Genomic DNA, 17,423 nt, shown 5'->3' on the forward strand with positions numbered 1-17,423 from the left:
CTGTACTGCTTAGTGATTACATGAGTGAAGTATACAATGTATTATTGGCTGTGTACCGTCACTCAAATTCTTCTGAATAAAAGACGCATTTGAAAATGTTGGTTGCTCCATAAAAATTCGTAAATGCAAACAACAGTTACCAAAAAAATTTCTATTCTATATAACGTTCTGTGCAGGTCATACACAGATTGTAAGAAACAAAAACTATTCATCAATACATATAAAGTCTCCCCCCCCCCCACCCCCCCCCCCCCCCACCCCCCCCCCCCCCCACCCCCCCCCCCCCCCACCCCCCCCCCCCCCCACCCCCCCCCCCCCCCACCCCCCCCACTCAGAACACTCCTCTATGAAACAAAAGCAAACCATTTCCCCAAAATGGACTTTTTGGGGAGCAGTTTTAAATGTTTTTAAATGTAAACTTACAGTAGCACTAGTAATTACCAATTGTGTTAAGCAATAAAAACGGTTTTTAAAACCTACTAACCTGTGTTTTACATAAAATGTTCAAACTGCTGTCCCAGGAAAACAGTGGAAACTTAAGCTTTCAATTTCAACCCAGTACAAAATGGCAGCTCCTTGAAATTAATGAAAAATTAATTGAGGCAAAACATGAAAAATCCATATTCAGAAAGTAAATAACTTCAATAGACAAACACTTTCCTTACAAATTCAAACTTGTTGAACAGTTATTACCTGCTACAGGGTTTTGACATTTAAAAAATTTTGAGCTGTCCCCCCAAAATCCCATTCAAGAGAGGAAGAGTTCACTTCCATTTCCTAGAAAGGTGTCCAGAGTTCCATCCTTCCATCTTTATCCATCAAGAACTAAACAGAGTGTATCCATTCTTTTAACTCACACTGTAAAATGAAAAGTGGCTCTTGGCTCAAAACTATTTTAGTTTCAGGCCAGATCCAAATTTCCTAATCCTAAAGCTAAGCAAATGCGATTTCCATTTTGTGGTTTTTGCAATGGTAATTTAAATTTTTGTTATTTATGAAAACATTACATTTTTTTACAATATATCAAGTTTACAATTGAAAACAAAATGTTTATAATAGTCAAACTATGAAAACTAAAAAACAACATATACCAACCTCAACAATTTTTAGGCCAGTGCTGGGTGCAGTGGCACTGTCCAAAAAAGCCACGGTTTTATGTCATTAAGCTATTTGTGATATTTTTAAACACCATAAAATTTGTATTTATCAATTACATTTTGAGCTATATTTTATATTAGTTGGAAATTAATAATGGTTATGCTTGCTTTTATTTTTATTAAGTAAAACAATGCCCGTATTTAGTAATTGTGCGCTCCTGTACCATCAATAATAGCCCAGGATGGCCATCAGATCTACATTTTCAGGACACTTGTGTCCAGCAGCTTGATGGTCTGCTGGACTCCACTACCAGTGTCTAAGGAATCAACATTGCACTCTATCAAATAAACTATGTCCTAGAAAGAAGAAAAAACAATATGAACAGTCTCAACCCATCCAAGTTTCTTAGTTCACTTTTTTACGAAAATGAATTTTCTTATTTTATGTAGATGAAACCAGTATATTTTTCACCATAGAAAGTTTAATGATTTCCCACTGAGATTTACTTAACAAGACAGCAATTCTTTCAGCGCAGCTTGTACTGTTCTTTGCTGAGCGCAAACCTATCAGTTGTTAATCAATATGAATGTGAATATTGAGTCAAGTTCCAGTTTTCTTTTAGTGCAGCGTCTGAAATCTGAAACTTGTATTGACCGACTCCAGGAATCTGGAGTCCTCATCTGTCTGAAGAGAACCATAAAAAGTGTCAGATTTCAAACGCTGCATTAAGCAAAAAGGAGAAATGAAGCTTAACTCAATATTTGCATTGGAGGACATGGTAATCAGTTCCTTAACAGTAGTGTTAACAAACTGCAGGAACATGTTTTTGTCAAAATTATGCAATGAATTTACATTAAATAAATAAAATGTACAAGCAAATGTGTTACAATTTAGAAATTCTCTAACTTCAATTTAACAAACGGTAATTTTGTAATTAAAGTCATCATCATACAGGGGTTGTTTTTTTTAACCTCTGATCTCACACCATGATGGCCAAACGTGTGGCAGGTCCACGGTGTGCGCAGTACTCGATTGTGCATCTTCCCCGCTACTGACATTTGTCACTGTCGAGTTCAAGTAGTCAATTTGTGCTGAGCTGCAGTCACATAAACATGGCCGCCTCTATTGATTCTCTCGCCAAATGGAAATTGAGGAATTTTATTCGTTTCCTGTGAGCAGAAAGGAATAGTGCAGCAGAAATCCATTGGAGAAAGTGCTGTTTTTACAGAAACAACTTATGAGTGATGGCATTGTGCGTGAATCATGTCAAAAGTTTTAAAGATGGCCGAATTATCAAATTTTAGAAATTTCAAAGCTGAAGCTATTCGGCGATTTTTGTGAGTGTCAGTCAACATCTTTGGCTTCCTACACCACTCCCGTATAACACCATCACTCATGTTTTCTCCGTAAATACGGCACATTCTCTGATGGATTTCTGCTGCACTATTCCCTTGTGCTTGCAGGAAATGAATAAAACTCCTTAATTCATACTTGGCGGGAGAATCAATAGAGGCGGCCATGGATATGCGACTGTAGCTTAGTGCAAACTAGCTACTTGAACTCAGCAGTGACAAATGTAGTAGTGGGGAATATCCATGATCGACTACTGGCCACACTGCAGACCTGCCATGTCTGCCGTAGTGTGACATCGGAGGTTGCAAAGAAATGGTTCTTCTAGAACTATAAAGAAACATTGATTTACAGTTTTTTCAATCCTCCAAGTAACTGAAATACGGTTTGTAAAATTATAAATTGTATAACAGGAGGCATTAATATGACATAAGGTTAGGGGTAACTGACATTGTCTATCTTTACCAGCACAGCTATGCTGACATTGTTATTATTCATAATACATGATTTTTGACATAAACATGATTACATATTATTTTGTTTTCTTTTTTCATTTCAGCAAGAAGAGCACAAAAAACCAAAACATTCACAAAGCCTGACTTGTTTGGGAAAACCAAAATCTAAGGTTACGACGCCGCAGAGAAGTTTAAAATAGATACTGAACAACACTTAAAAAGTAAAATAAAATTTTTAAGATGATACGAGGAACATTTTTAAAGTAAGGGCTGTTTTAATACACAATAAAACCAATATTAAAAAGTGTATTTTTAGTTTTTTACGTAGTAGGTTTTCTTTTTTTTATACATACTCACCTTGCTTATTCAAGCATTTCACAGCATGCATTCACTCAAATTACAGGATTACAGAGAGAAACAGTCCTTACTTTAAAAACGTCCCTCGTATTATTATTTTTAAATAGTGTATTATTTTAGTCATTAGACTTATGTGGCCAGTGTCATAATTAACGTGAAGTTCCAGTTCACACTGTGTTGAAACATTTCATATACAATTAAATATTGAAATATTTCAAACTTGCTGTGGAGAGCCCTTTTCAGTCCACCAATGCTAACCTAAAACTTTAACTGTTTCGGTTTATCTTACATTGACTGAAACTGAGGTTCATAGAGAGGACAAAATATTTCAAGAATTTAATTTTGTAAGCAATGTTCCGATGCAGTCTGAACTGGAAAACTTAGATCTGTTGTGTTATTGCTATTTCCATTGGGATTATTGTTTTACACATTTAATTATGTGAAATAAATAAAACCATAACAGATGTCCTGTGTAAAAAAACAATTCCAATATTAATAATTACTGTATTGTTTGTTAATGTACATATCTTGAAAAATAGTTGTATATTGTAACGTGTTAAATAATAAAATATCTCTCTAGCCATAGTAAGTTTAGAAACACCATATTTCAAGAACAGGAATTATTAGACCAGTATTACATGTTTATATTGATTTAATAAGTAATATAATCCTATTTTATTTTGTAACATACGCTTTTAAGAATACAAATATGTTTGTGTATATAAAAAATATTCTATGAAAGAAAAAGATGTTCAATAAGATTTCCAAGCTGTTTTGTTATTATTTTGTATATAGCCCTATATATGATTTCAGAAAGGACAGGAGTAACATTTATTTTGAATACTCTTTCCCTAATACAACTATCTTAACCGCAAAACTTTTCAATAAAACTGTAATTTTATAATCTCATTGAAACCATCCAACATGTAATTTATGGTATAAAATTTGTTTGTCTATAAACCTCGATAGCACAGATTTTTTCCAATTCACCTAAAACTATCTAAAGCAATCCTTTTTCTAAATCTTTCTAATTCTTTATAGCACGATTTCCCCCTTTCCAGTACATATTTCTTGTATGTTTACGTCTTAGGCACAGGTCTAGACATGAAACCTCCCTCCTACACGAGACTGCATTTCATGTGAGTTATACTAGTCCGTAGTAACTTTGAAATGTTTTTATGAGAAAATAGGTTTAACATGTGAAAGTGTAAAATCATTAATAAATAAGCTTCATAGTGCCTTTGAACACATTCATGCGAGTATCTCAAAGCAGACAAAGCTTAAGGAAATTTTTACTATAATGCTGTTTACGTCTGCAAGTTGTGAAATAAATTAAAATTAGCTAACAGTAGTTTTTGCAATATACAGACTTTCAATAATTTTACCAATTTTATGTGTGTTCTGTTGTTTTTTTAATTTTCATTTATTGTTGTCACAGAATTAATTTGTAACAACAATACTGTGGTACTGGAAAATAAAATTAAGTGTTCTGTTAAAATATGGGTTTTTAATTACTAAGCTTGTTACAATAACAATGCACTATACACTGCTGTATTGTAAATCTACTTTTTAAAACAAAACTTGTTTGCAACTTGGTTTATCCTAAGTAGAAAAGGTTTTTATATAAACCAGTGTGACCAGGATAGCACTGACTTTCAGTCTTCTCCGCCTAGTGGCAAATCCAGGGAAAGGGCCATGGTCCCCTCCGAGATTTTGAAAAAGACTTTTTTAAGAAAAAAAAAACTTATTGCTCTTATATTCTAACCATACAAAATTAACTCATCTGTATAAACTAAACTTTCCAAATGAATTGATTTCTTTCTAACATTTTATATTTTGTTGTATCGAAAACCAAAACTACCTGTCACAGTAATGATAGTGGTAAACTAACACTCATGTGGCTCTTTCCGAAAATCAGGGCTGAATCTGCCCTTGACTCAACCCCTTCATAGCTCGAACCTTGACCTGAAGAGTCCCTTGATAACAAGAATGTTCCCCAAGTACACTTAAAATGTTTTTCAAATCCGCTTAAAATGTTTCCCAAATCCACTTAAACTGTTTTCCAAATCCGCTTAAAAGGTTTCCCTAATACACTTAAAATGTTTCCCAAATCACTTAAAATGTTTCCCAAATCCACTTAAACTGTTTTCCAAATCCGCTTAAAAGGTTTCCCTAATACACTTAAAATGTTTCCCAAATCCACTTTAAATGTTTCCCAAATCCACTTAAGACTCTTGCTATTGAGGTTCTGCTAAAACGTACATGTTTAAGTAAATTAATTCAATGTTTATATTATTTTTATATACTAGAGTTTTGTTCCAAATTTACAATGTGGTATTTATATAAAAATGATCATAAGTTTGTAGCCTAAGAACAGATAAAAAACTTATTAAATAGTATGTAAAGGATTTGTAAACAAAACTCTACTCTTGTACAGTGTCTACCAATGACAAGGCTGTGTTGTTATTTATTTAACTGTCATCTACCTTGGTACTGAAGTACCACACTTTTTATTGTTTAGGGCTATATTGTGGAATATAAGAAAATTATAATCTTGGAAGTTAAAACGTCAACTCAATTGACAAGGTTGTGTTGTTATTTATTTAACTATCATCTATGAAAATTGGTATTATAAATCTAAAATAGCATGTGAATTCAGTGGTGTAACTAATGGAGGGATGAGGGAGACAGAACTCCTCCCCTCCAGGAGCTCTAAAAATAAATAAAATACTCATATAACATAAATCCAAAATGTATGAAATGCTGCAGTTAAATGTTTTACCTAAAATTAGGCCTATATAGTTAATACAAATTTATATGTATTAAAATTAATTCAATATGCCCTGGTGATGTATTATTAGATCAGATTTACCCTCCTCCCTCAAAGCCAAGTCTTAGTTACACCACTGCGTGATTAGAATAACGAAAATTACTTCAACAAATATATCTGTATATAAAATATTTTAAAAACCATGTAAATAGTGTAAAAAGCTTTTTTGTATTATTTGGGAACTTGGCTCGCAATATAACAATATAAGAGGCTCGCTTCAGGGCATGGTTCACCAGTGACTCAAAGGACACTTTAGTTTGGAACCTACCTGTACTTTTCATGAAACCTGCTCTAGTTAGTATCTGTGTTTTCACAGATTTAATAGGGGATTGAAGTGGTGAGAAGTATACTTTATAATTATTACAATGAAGTGAATTATGTGCGAGTCACCCATTACTCAGAGATGCACATTTGTATCCTTTGTTGGTGCCGATTTCAGCTCCTGTCATTATATGCTACGTTATTCCATAGGCCTCCAAGCTACAGGGTGGCTCTTTATGTTGGTTATTCAATAGATCAATATCTGTCTAATTGGATATAGTGAGGAGGATGACTCACATAATGACTCATGATAGTAACCCTTTAAGTGTTGAGTTTTCAGTGGTGTTGATATAGGCTACTGCCGGGTTTATTTGCCAAACACACAGAGCTGCTCCACAGTCAGCGCAGATGTAGCGCGTTCTTCATCGACCGTGATCAAATTTAGTGATATCTTCATTTACCTTCAGAATCTCCTGATTCATCACGTCAGGTTGTGCTCGATAAAAGGAGTCCTGATCGCCATCATTCTCAGAAAGATATACTGCTGAATGACTAAATCAAAATAACGATCCGACAAATCTAAAATTGATAAAACGTCTTTACAACTAATTATAATCAAATTATTCCTGTCAAAAAGAATGAACGTAACTGAAAAAAAATACAACATTCAACATTCATAGAACGTTCTACGTTCTGTTTCTAACGTCCAGGTAAAAATTCAGCACAATGTTCTGGTACAATTTGTTAATTTTAACCTAGATTGTTAAAACCTTGTTGTGTGTACGTGTTAGGTTAGTTATTTACCTGAGGAAGACATCAGATTGCAGATCTTGTAATGTTGTTTAGTATTACTGATTTCTTGTATCACAAAGCAATGGCAAATGTCTGAAAAAATCCTGTTTCCTTACAATCGGGTAGTTCCACCAATTTTATCTGCAGTGCTCTGGTGCTGAAATACACTAAACTATCAGATGCCAAAGACTGCCAACATCATGAGTCACAGGTGACTCATGTCACAACATCAGAAAGATTTAACAAAGCAGATTAACTACGGATAAATAATTGTAGTGTTAAATGGGGCTGTAGATTAACCAAAATTAATGCCTATATCACAATGAAATGTATTTATAAAATTTAAGCATAGTTTCCAAAAAGGACACATTTATAAGCAGACACTCCTTCTTACTCCATTCCATGTTGGGAGTGATAAATTATGGATATTATTTCACTTGTCAACCAAATACTATAACTTTTTGTACTCTTACTAATCAAATCACTGGAAATAAAACCACGTTTGCTAAAGTAAAAATGTCTTCTCTTTTACTAGGTATCCCTTATAAACCTGATAAGTTGGCCTTTTGCATAGACTCCCCCAAGAACACCCTCTGTGTGAATAACACGTAGGCCATTGCCTCATTTGCACTCATCGATATTTAACAATTGTCCTTACAGTCCAGCAGCCGAGAATAGTGCACTGTATAAGCACAAAACTTGGTTTTTTCTTGACATCAATAGAGGAATTTTTATCAAAGGGTTACAAACATGAAAATATAATGTTTCTCAGGTTATACCTTTCCTAGCTTGATAAACTCAAAAACTACAGTTATTCAAATAAGTAATAATTATACCATCGTCAGACAACCAAATAAACAGACTAAAAGTCACAATTTTTTATATGGTCAGCTGACAATGACAAAGTATGTAATTTTTTGTGGTTTCAAGTGTGTCAAGGTAAGAAAAATTAATTTCAGAAAGGAATAATCAATTCATATTTTTATATTCTCTTCCACTTCAACCTTCACCAGAACTAACGTGGCTGATGATCGATTCCATAGTTAGGAGAAATTCCTCTATTGATTTCCAGAAAAATCAGATTGTATGTGCTTTTACAATACAAATTGGCTCTTGGATTCTGACTGACATAGTCAACCCTGTATCAGATAAAGCCACTATCACAGTGCAGCTTCATGATACTCATTACAGTCACTCACATGTTCTGTGGATTGAATGTCCTAGGAACATTGAAAAATAAATGTGCACTGATTACTGACATACCTTGTGCGTTAAACAATACAATTATCATTAGTATTGTATGTACGATTTGTGTTTCAGTGTCAGTTCACAATGTTTAGTACAATTGATCAGCCCTCCAATTATGAAATACATTTGGTGATTCAGTTTTTGACACCAAAGAGTGCTTCAGCTTTGAGAATTCATCCACAATACATGAAGTACTCCAATGCAACGAGTGACAGCAAAGTACACAAGTGGTTGATAGCTTTCTAGGAAGGACACGAAAATATTTATGATGAACCACCAAGCATCATTGATTATAATGGAAGATCAGTCAGTGATAATGGAAGATTCGGTCAATGCCATGGACAATAAAATATCTGAAGATTCCCATATTCAACTTCAATGGAATTTCTGAATGTAAATAGAACAAGTTTACGTAGACAAAATTGTCTACGGAAATTTTTCAATTTCATAAACTGTACTCAAGTTGTATTTCCAAACTATTTGAGGAATACCGCATGGAAAAAATGTGCTTTGGATGAATTTTAAAATAAAGGTGATCAAAGCAAGGTTATTAGATTATATTGCTATTACAAGAGATGAACAAGTGTTTCTTACAGAACATCACCGTTATCAGACCTTCATTGTAGCATAGAGATACAGCTGCAGTTCACTAACTGAGAGGTCATGGGTTTAATTCCTAAGCATGGACCGTTTTTCTATAACATTTGTCAAAACATGTCACAGAACATGTTTATACAAAATTGTCTATGGTCCTAAAACTTTTAAAGTGCGCTTGGACCAATTTCCTGTAACAATGTTTTTCTGAAAGTAAAAATGCCAATGGTGTAGAAAGAACCCTCTAAGACGTTCCATTGGAGCATTTCTACATCATAGAACTAGCAATCCTGATCCAGTTTTAATTCAATTCAGTACTATCATCAGTTCAGTAGTAAATTGGATTGCGTAAGTACACGATCTTTCTTTCCGTGAATTCGATTGAGACAGTTTTTCATTTAACAAAAGTTTTGTATGATAAATTAAAATGCCACTGGTGTAATAAGTACCCCCTTAAAAAATAAAAACCAAGGAATCTCAACATTCAAAGATATGTCAACTGTATTTGGTTATATACAGGATCTTCTGTTGAATTTATTTCGCAAGGAATATCAAGGTTTGTTGCTGAAATTGACTTTTGGAGTTTGTTTCTGCACCAAAATGCCCGTTCTGTCATTCAAACCCACAATCTTACCGGATCTTTTGCATTGACCATACAAAAATCTGATAGTAAACTTTTTAGTCCTCACCTAGGATTACAGAGGAGGTAGCGTTCACCCAGGCTTATGTCTAACAAAATTCAGACTCTTCCTGGATTCAAGATCGTCTGTTGGACTTTGAAATGCTCTGACGTACCTCTTCTACGTACTTCTCATACGTACTTATCTGGTCTCTACCAGCAACATCCAGTGATGATGACTTGTACAAGGTATTCAATCTGGCACAAATTAAATCAGGAATACAAAGTGTCCTTCTGCTGCAGAGCAACAAAATTAATTCAGCCTAGTAACACCAAAATCACAACATTTGGTGGTAACTTGGCTGGTAGAGGGTTAATTTTGTAAACTTATGCAAGTCTGATTGATTTACATCAGTTTAAAGTTTTATTATGCATTTCAAACATTTAAAAAAAAGCCCATGTAAATTTATACTCAAATAAACCTCTTTATTTATCAACAATAATATAAATATAAACATTAATACATAAAAACAGTATATAATCTTCAGTATACTCTAAAATTCTACTACCTACCCAATATAATTGACTCATTATGCACCATAACATGTGGTAATTTGTTATAATATATTATCTGTAAATATATCTTAAAGCCCACAATTACCTTAATAAAATATAAATAATACTATATTTAAGAACCAAACCAATAGATCAAGAACCAGACAGAATACATACTTAATTTAACAGTATACAGTTTTCCTAAACATTCAAAAAACTTAATGTGTTCTTGTAATAAACTAATTAAAATCACTGTACGCCTAAAAAGAGAAGGCACAGACAACATTTTTTATATCTTTAATCTAGTTACTATTAAAATGAGAACAACTGACTGTTGTTACGAATCACATACAAGTTAACTTTAAATGTTAATCAATCACATATGAGTTTATATTTAACATCTACCTATCACATATGAGTTTATTTTAAATGTTAATCAATCACACTCAAGTTTACTTTAAAAAGTAATCAATCAAATGAGTTTACTTTAAACAGTAATCAATCACATATGAGTTTACTTTAAACATTAATCAATCACATATGAGTTTACTTTAAATTGTAATCAATCACGTGTGAGAAATTAGTTATTCCAAATAAATATAATTTTCTCAATAGATATAGAAAACCAAAATCGTAAAAAATTATAGGTGTGAGTTTGGAATAACTGGAAGGCAGACATTATCAAAAGTTATGGAATGTTGGTACAATATGGCACAATGAAAATAAGCATTTACTCATTTTTATTGTGATTCTTCTTTCTACATAGTGAAGAATCAAAAAGTTCCTAGAATTGTTACTCATATTTAAACCTGGAGCTATGGGGTGGTGTGCCACTGGTACATTGGTACAGACTGTGCTTTCTATAATGTCATTGGTACCATTGGATAATACAGTCATATTTTTATTATTTATTCGGAAGTAAGTCAGAATTTTCACATGAAATTACAACTTTAACTCTCCAAGCGTCCATCATCAATATTTTTGATGACTCAGACTTTCACTAAACGTAATCATCAAATATTTTGATGTTAAACATTCATATCTTTAAACTCATTTTGCTGATGCTAATACAGATCAAATCGCATTATAACCTATACCGTTCAAAACTCGATGAGTTTTTCTTTATGTTTAGTGGGTGTTTGATTTCTCGTACTCTGTACCAAACATTAGTCTACATAATTTTCATCAGCTGTTGTTTCCAGCAAAATGTGTTTGTACTGTTTGTTGTTGCACAGATATATACATGCAAATTTCGCTGTTTACAGTCCTTGTTTTCATTTCAATTTGTTGTTATATAGTTATTAATTGTTAAATGATATTATTGTATGTAAATATTGTTTATGTTTTACATAAAAGATGATAACTATTTTAACTTTCTTTTATATACATAAGTATTATGAATTGCTAAAAAACTTACAGTAATGTATATTAATTTCTGTGTTCATGGCAAAATTGGCTACAAGTAGGCTATTCTAAATGTTGTATTGCTACTGTATTTAGTATAATATAAAAAGTAAAACATTGTTATATCAATGTGTTATATAACTACCGCAAGTAGGACAAAATTCCAAACGTGCACTTATTTTTATAAAAATAATTTTTAAAAAGATTATTAATATAAACAGTTCAACATTATACATTTTTGCCTTCAGAACACAATTTCCAACATAGTGGCTATTCTAAATTTTGAATATGTGTAATATTTCAAATACATATGCATATTTTATTGTAAATTTTGTTTTTATTATTTGTTTAACTTCTTTTTAATTTTCAAACAAAGACATTGTTTTTTTTAACTTTATAGTTACACAGTCTGAAAGCACAGTGTTCTTTGCAAAAATGTGTTATTTAACACTTTATATTTAAGTTACCCTTTCAATCCCAACGTCCTTATTTTAGGACATCACATGAAATCGCGTATGATCCCAACGTCTACTTTTAGGACGTCGTGTGAAATTGCTTATGATCCCAACGTCCTATTTTTAGGACGTTCTGAAAAAAATATTTTTTGAATATAATAAATTGCAGTATAATTATAATTATTATATCAGAGTACTCGTAATGAACTGGCCTACAAAGTTACAGTAACTATTGATACTTTTTATTCGATGTGCCAACTATGTTTTAGTTTGATTTAGATGGCCGTGGCTGTTTGGCCATGTTACATCTTTTTTTCTTTTGATATTATCTCAGCTATTTATAAATATATTGCAATGAAAACTTGGGTTCTACTTCAATTTTATGTGTAATAATAAAAAAAAAAACATTGTTTCAGACCTAGGAATTTTTTGAGGCTTCTCCTTACCATTAGAAATGCAAAATTTAGGAATTATTTTTTTTGTAACAATTTTGTTAAAAACATTTTTTTTGTGCATGATTACAAAAATTTAGTTTAAAGCATGCAATACAGTGTACGTTGGGAAGTAAAAACATAAAAACGACATAAATTTTCATCAATAAATGAAAATTCTATGCAATTTTTAGCTAACGTCTACACTTCTATTAAAATATGGCTGGGACTGGTGCAGATACCTCAGCGCCAAGAGCTGGGAATCTGGTAGATCCCCACACAAAAATCTTGGGGTTGAAAGGGTTTTAAGTTACTATTTAGATTATAAATTTTACAAGGACAGTCCGCAAAACCTCACAAAACAGGTATGCATTTTACAAAATATGATGGACTCTCAGACACTTTACAGAAGATATGTACTTTACAACCTACTTGTATTCGGCTGTCTGTGACCTAAGTTTCGTATTTACGAGCTCTATATTTGACCAACCGTATGGTCTAAGATGCGTTCAATTGTTGATGCCGCGCTTTGAGATTTTAAATGCAGAAATAAGCCAAATAAATTGTCTTACTGTTGTAAAATTGTGTTTTAAATCTTTAGACCCCAAAATTAAGTGAATTGTCATATCTTTTACTTTTTATATTATTTTTACACGAGTGCCTGAAATTAATTTTTGTTGCTAAGCAACTTATGTAAATGATTTCCTCATTTGTCTAACTGTAGCATGCTTTTAATCTATTACTAATCCAAAAGGTACTTAATAACTTACATTTAAGCTATCTTGGATCGTTAAGTTTCAAATTATTGTATATCCTTAAAATAACAAATACTTTAAAAAATGTTTTAAATAAAAAATTATACTTTTTGAAAAAAAATAAATACTTTTTGGTACGAGACTAACACGACTCTAATCTATGAGTTTAGCTGAAAAATCATATAAAAACTATTTAAATAGGTATCAAATAACATATATCAAAGAACATTTTTTTAAAGCATGCAATAGCGTTGAAAATCCCTTTAGAAAAAATTACTGGCAGATCCAGGGTTTAAGTAGGTGTTTGCTGAAATATCTCTTCTACAATTTAGTGGCTCAGTAAACGAGTCAAGCCCTCTACTTTTTTCTGTTACTGGCAATAGTGTCTAAAAAAGTATGTTTTGTGTGGTGGTCGTAGAGAAAACACCTTATGTCATCACATGGTAAAACTGTAAAAAACGAAACACATTTTATAGTCAATAGCACCAATAGTTGAGCAAGAAATTTCTCTAACACTATCAATATTATAATTTTCCATAAACAATGAGATACAGTAAATGTAAAATTTCATCTTTTCATGATTTGCTTGAAACTAGGTTTGAAAAACAGCAAAATCAAGCTTGTTTTTTTAGAGCTTTTGACTTGGATTTATGTGGAAAATTCATTGTAAAATGGATGAATACAGTCACTAACCTAATCATACAATTTAATTCCTCATTCAATAATTTAGCAGTTATCGTATTACAAATTTCAATTTTAACAAGAAAATTAAATTAAATTTGAATTTTTTCAAAAAATTTAAAAAAGTGAAAAAAATGTGAAATCAGAAAATATGCTGTAAAAATTAATATTATTCTAATCTTTATTCCTTTACACTAAAATATAATAATCACAATATAATAATAATGGAACAAGAAACATAAATTAGAATTTACTATAATTAATTATAACACATCAATTTATTATAATTACTATTAAATTATAATTTGCTTGAGCTTAATGAAACAACTCATGCTAGATATATTACATCTTACGAAAAAAGGTACGTCATTAAATCTATCATTCTTAAAAGAATCTAATACTTTAATCTTGTTTAAATCTATGTATTTACTAAAGTTAAAACAGTCTAGGTTTCGGCAATGCAGTCACACCCACCAGTTAGTTCTGTTCTGCAAACATGTTTTAAATTAAAATTTTAAGTTATGAGTGGCTAACCCAAGCACTTTTAGCAAACTACTACAAAGCGTGTTTGTATTACTATATTCATCAGTACAGTATTTAGGAAGTGAATTTCCATGGAAGGAAGAGCACCCTTCTAACCTAATTTGCAAAATTTAACGAGTTTATTTGACATTTTGTAATGAAAGTTGGACAAGCCATATGTACAAATCCTAAAGTGGCTAGATTTTTAACCCTAAAAGTACCATCGATGCCTTAGCGTCTATGCACATGCCTTTACGTTTTACATGTTTATTTCACCAGCTGTTGAATAAAGCCCTTTTTTTACTAATTGATTATTTTTCAGCATCTAATACTGAAGAAATTGATATATAGCAACATATAGTTATGCAAGTGACATTATTTTTAAACAAATTTAATGCAATTACGGACAATTCATACAAATCTATCACATATTCTGTGCAAAATTGGTGGTGTATGTAGTGTAAAAGAAAAAAAATGCTCTGTGTCGCTGAGATAAAAAAATTAAATTTCAGCTATTACTAATATCAAGTACTTAAAGCAGAACAGTCCACAATTTTACCCATTTCGCTTTTGCAACAGTAAATGTAGCATTTGCAACAACAATTAGTGATATGTGAGGTTGGAATCGACATAAGGTCTAAGATCGATTTTATATTGTACTAGCGGACCCGGCGCGCTTCGCTGCGCATTTCAATAAGTTTCCCGCGGCTTCGCACGCAATTTCCCGTTGAAAACAGTACACTATATTCACTTATTCATTTTCTATCACATTCTAAACATTGCTGAGATAATTGATAGTCGTTCCTTCGTGAGCTTCTTGGGCGCATTATGAAGGTATGTACCACATTCCTGATACTTCTGTCAAAAAAAAACAACTAAGGTTGATTTTATAACATTCTTTATATTTGTAGCCAACGTAAGATAGTAATTATGATATCTGCATTGCTCTTCTGATCAAGCATGAGCATGGTTTATATTAAATAAATATTGCAGTTAAAGGTGAATTTTTACATCAAATTTGAATTGTATTATCTGGATAGTAAAGTCTATGTTTAACAGTGATTGCAGAAACAGTTTAAACAAAATTTGTCGTTTCTCTTAAGCTTACTCTATGCTTTAAAACTATAAGTGTAGTAATTAAATTATATATAAATATATTTTTTGTCGCATTATATATGTTTACAAAGAACAGCTGATTAAAAATTTGAAAAGACTCTTTCACTTAATAACATATGTTTGCTGCAATGCATTTCTTACGGGTATTTCTGTAACCAGTGGGGCGGAATCCTGAATCGGGAAAGGGATAAAAAGTATTCTATAACCTTCTACAGATCAAGACGAACAAATTAAAAAAAAAATTAGGCGAATCCGTCCAGCCGTTTGTGAGTGATGCTGTTACACACGAACAGTTTCATTTTTATATAATAGATCAACAATAAGAAACACCACTGAGATGTTGTATTTGTTTGAGGCTAGACTTTTATTTTGGTGAAAAAGACGACTTGTAAAAGCTGAAACAGGAAGACTATTTTGAACATCTAACATGGCACTAGAAGAACGGTTAATTCCATCATGTGCCTTATGAATAGTATAAAAAAACTCAAATACCTGTTGTTTTTGTGGCATCTGCAACCTGCACTCAATTATGCCCTAACTTGCTCTCGTCCTGAGGTCGGTCCATTCGGACCACCTTGGTCCCGAGGTTGAAGTACGCGAGGTACTCCACCTTCTCCGGCTCTGTATCATAATGGTAATGGCCTGCCTCACCGTGATCGCTGAGTGCGTGGAAGTGGATCACACGCAAGTTCAGCCCCTGTGACGTCCAACAGAGAAAAAAATAATCAACTAACTACATTTTTATGATTAACCGGATTAAGAGTGATAACTGGAACAACAAAAAAACATGATTCTCTAAATTACATAAAATGACAAACAAATAAAGATTACAGGCGTTTTACACATAATTTCGTAAAAAAAGGGTTTCTAAATTGTGTAAATTAATCATACTCAGTGATATTACGGAAATTACTACTCATTTTAATTCAGATTCTTTATTGCCAAAAACCATAGTAACAGGCAAAATTCACTGAGAAAATTTATTAAAGCAACCATTAAGACGTAAACTAAGCAAATATTATAAATATAGACAGTAAAAACGCATTAGAACAAACTCGTAAAATCATTAAAAAAGTCCTGAGTACACTAGTATTTTCCACTGATTAGACGAAATTAATTGAAAGTGGCACAGCATTGAAGAGCTTTATTGAATTGCTTTTTGGACCTGTTTTTCGAATAATGTTCGTGTAGACGAATTACTATGTTATTATTTGTTATTAGATAGGTAACTCAGTTGGAATCTTCAAAAAGTTAAGTTTTTATGAAAAAGGATAGGTGTTTCCATGATGTAAATTGGAGAGAAGGTTAACGTATTGTTGCCTAGACGAGATAATTAATCTAAACAATGTTACGGTACAGAAGTTAATTCATACCAGTATATGACTGCTACAGGTTTAAAATGAAAAGCCACCTATAGTTCATTTTAACCCCTGAACAGTAGCTGTTGCCCTTGGTTGCTGTTACGGATGCAACATCATTTATCAAGTCACATATCTGGATATCAGGGTTATCCAGATCAAATTAACAGCAACCATGCAAACATTTTTTGTTGCATTTCAAGTATAATTTGTTTTTCCGTGAACTCAAGTTCAGCGTTTAAATCAAAGTAACAAACCAACACTGTTGGAGTGAGAGGTTGATAATTTTATTTTTTGTACAATGTACATGAGTGGTTTTAGTCCGACAATAGCATTGGTGTGATAATCGACATAGAAATTGTATCAGCAGCTTGTAACATTAGCCATTAGTGTAACAAAGGACAGTGAAAATGAGTCTGATAATGAAGAGCCGGAAGTCATGACTCATTCTGATGCTACGGCACAGCTAGACAGGTTAATTTATATTGAGCAGCAACAGTCTGATACAGTCTGTGGAAACGATGACAGTGGAAATGATGACA

General features: G+C 32.4%; 1 protein-coding gene across 2 annotated transcripts in view; it reads right to left on the reverse strand.

Annotated features, from left to right (window-relative positions):
- Positions 1–10,065: 10,065 nt before the first annotated feature.
- LOC124367993 (ester hydrolase C11orf54 homolog) overlaps positions 10,066–17,423 on the reverse strand; it is a 40,448-nt gene continuing 33,090 nt past the window's right edge. The window contains exons 7-8 of one of the 2 annotated variants that reach the window (XM_046825257.1): positions 16,016–16,220; positions 10,066–13,653 (exon numbers count right to left, since the gene is read on the reverse strand). In XM_046825257.1, the coding sequence (XP_046681213.1) occupies positions 16,047–16,220 (174 nt within the window). In that variant the 3' untranslated portion in view covers positions 10,066–13,653; positions 16,016–16,046. Of the gene's footprint in view, positions 13,654–14,221; positions 14,374–16,015; positions 16,221–17,423 lie in introns of those variants that run through there. The other variant, XM_046825258.1, reaches the window with a different exon arrangement.

The sequence above is a fragment of the Homalodisca vitripennis genome, chromosome 8, assembly GCF_021130785.1.
Source record: "Homalodisca vitripennis isolate AUS2020 chromosome 8, UT_GWSS_2.1, whole genome shotgun sequence".
NCBI classification, from domain to species: domain Eukaryota; kingdom Metazoa; phylum Arthropoda; class Insecta; order Hemiptera; family Cicadellidae; genus Homalodisca; species Homalodisca vitripennis.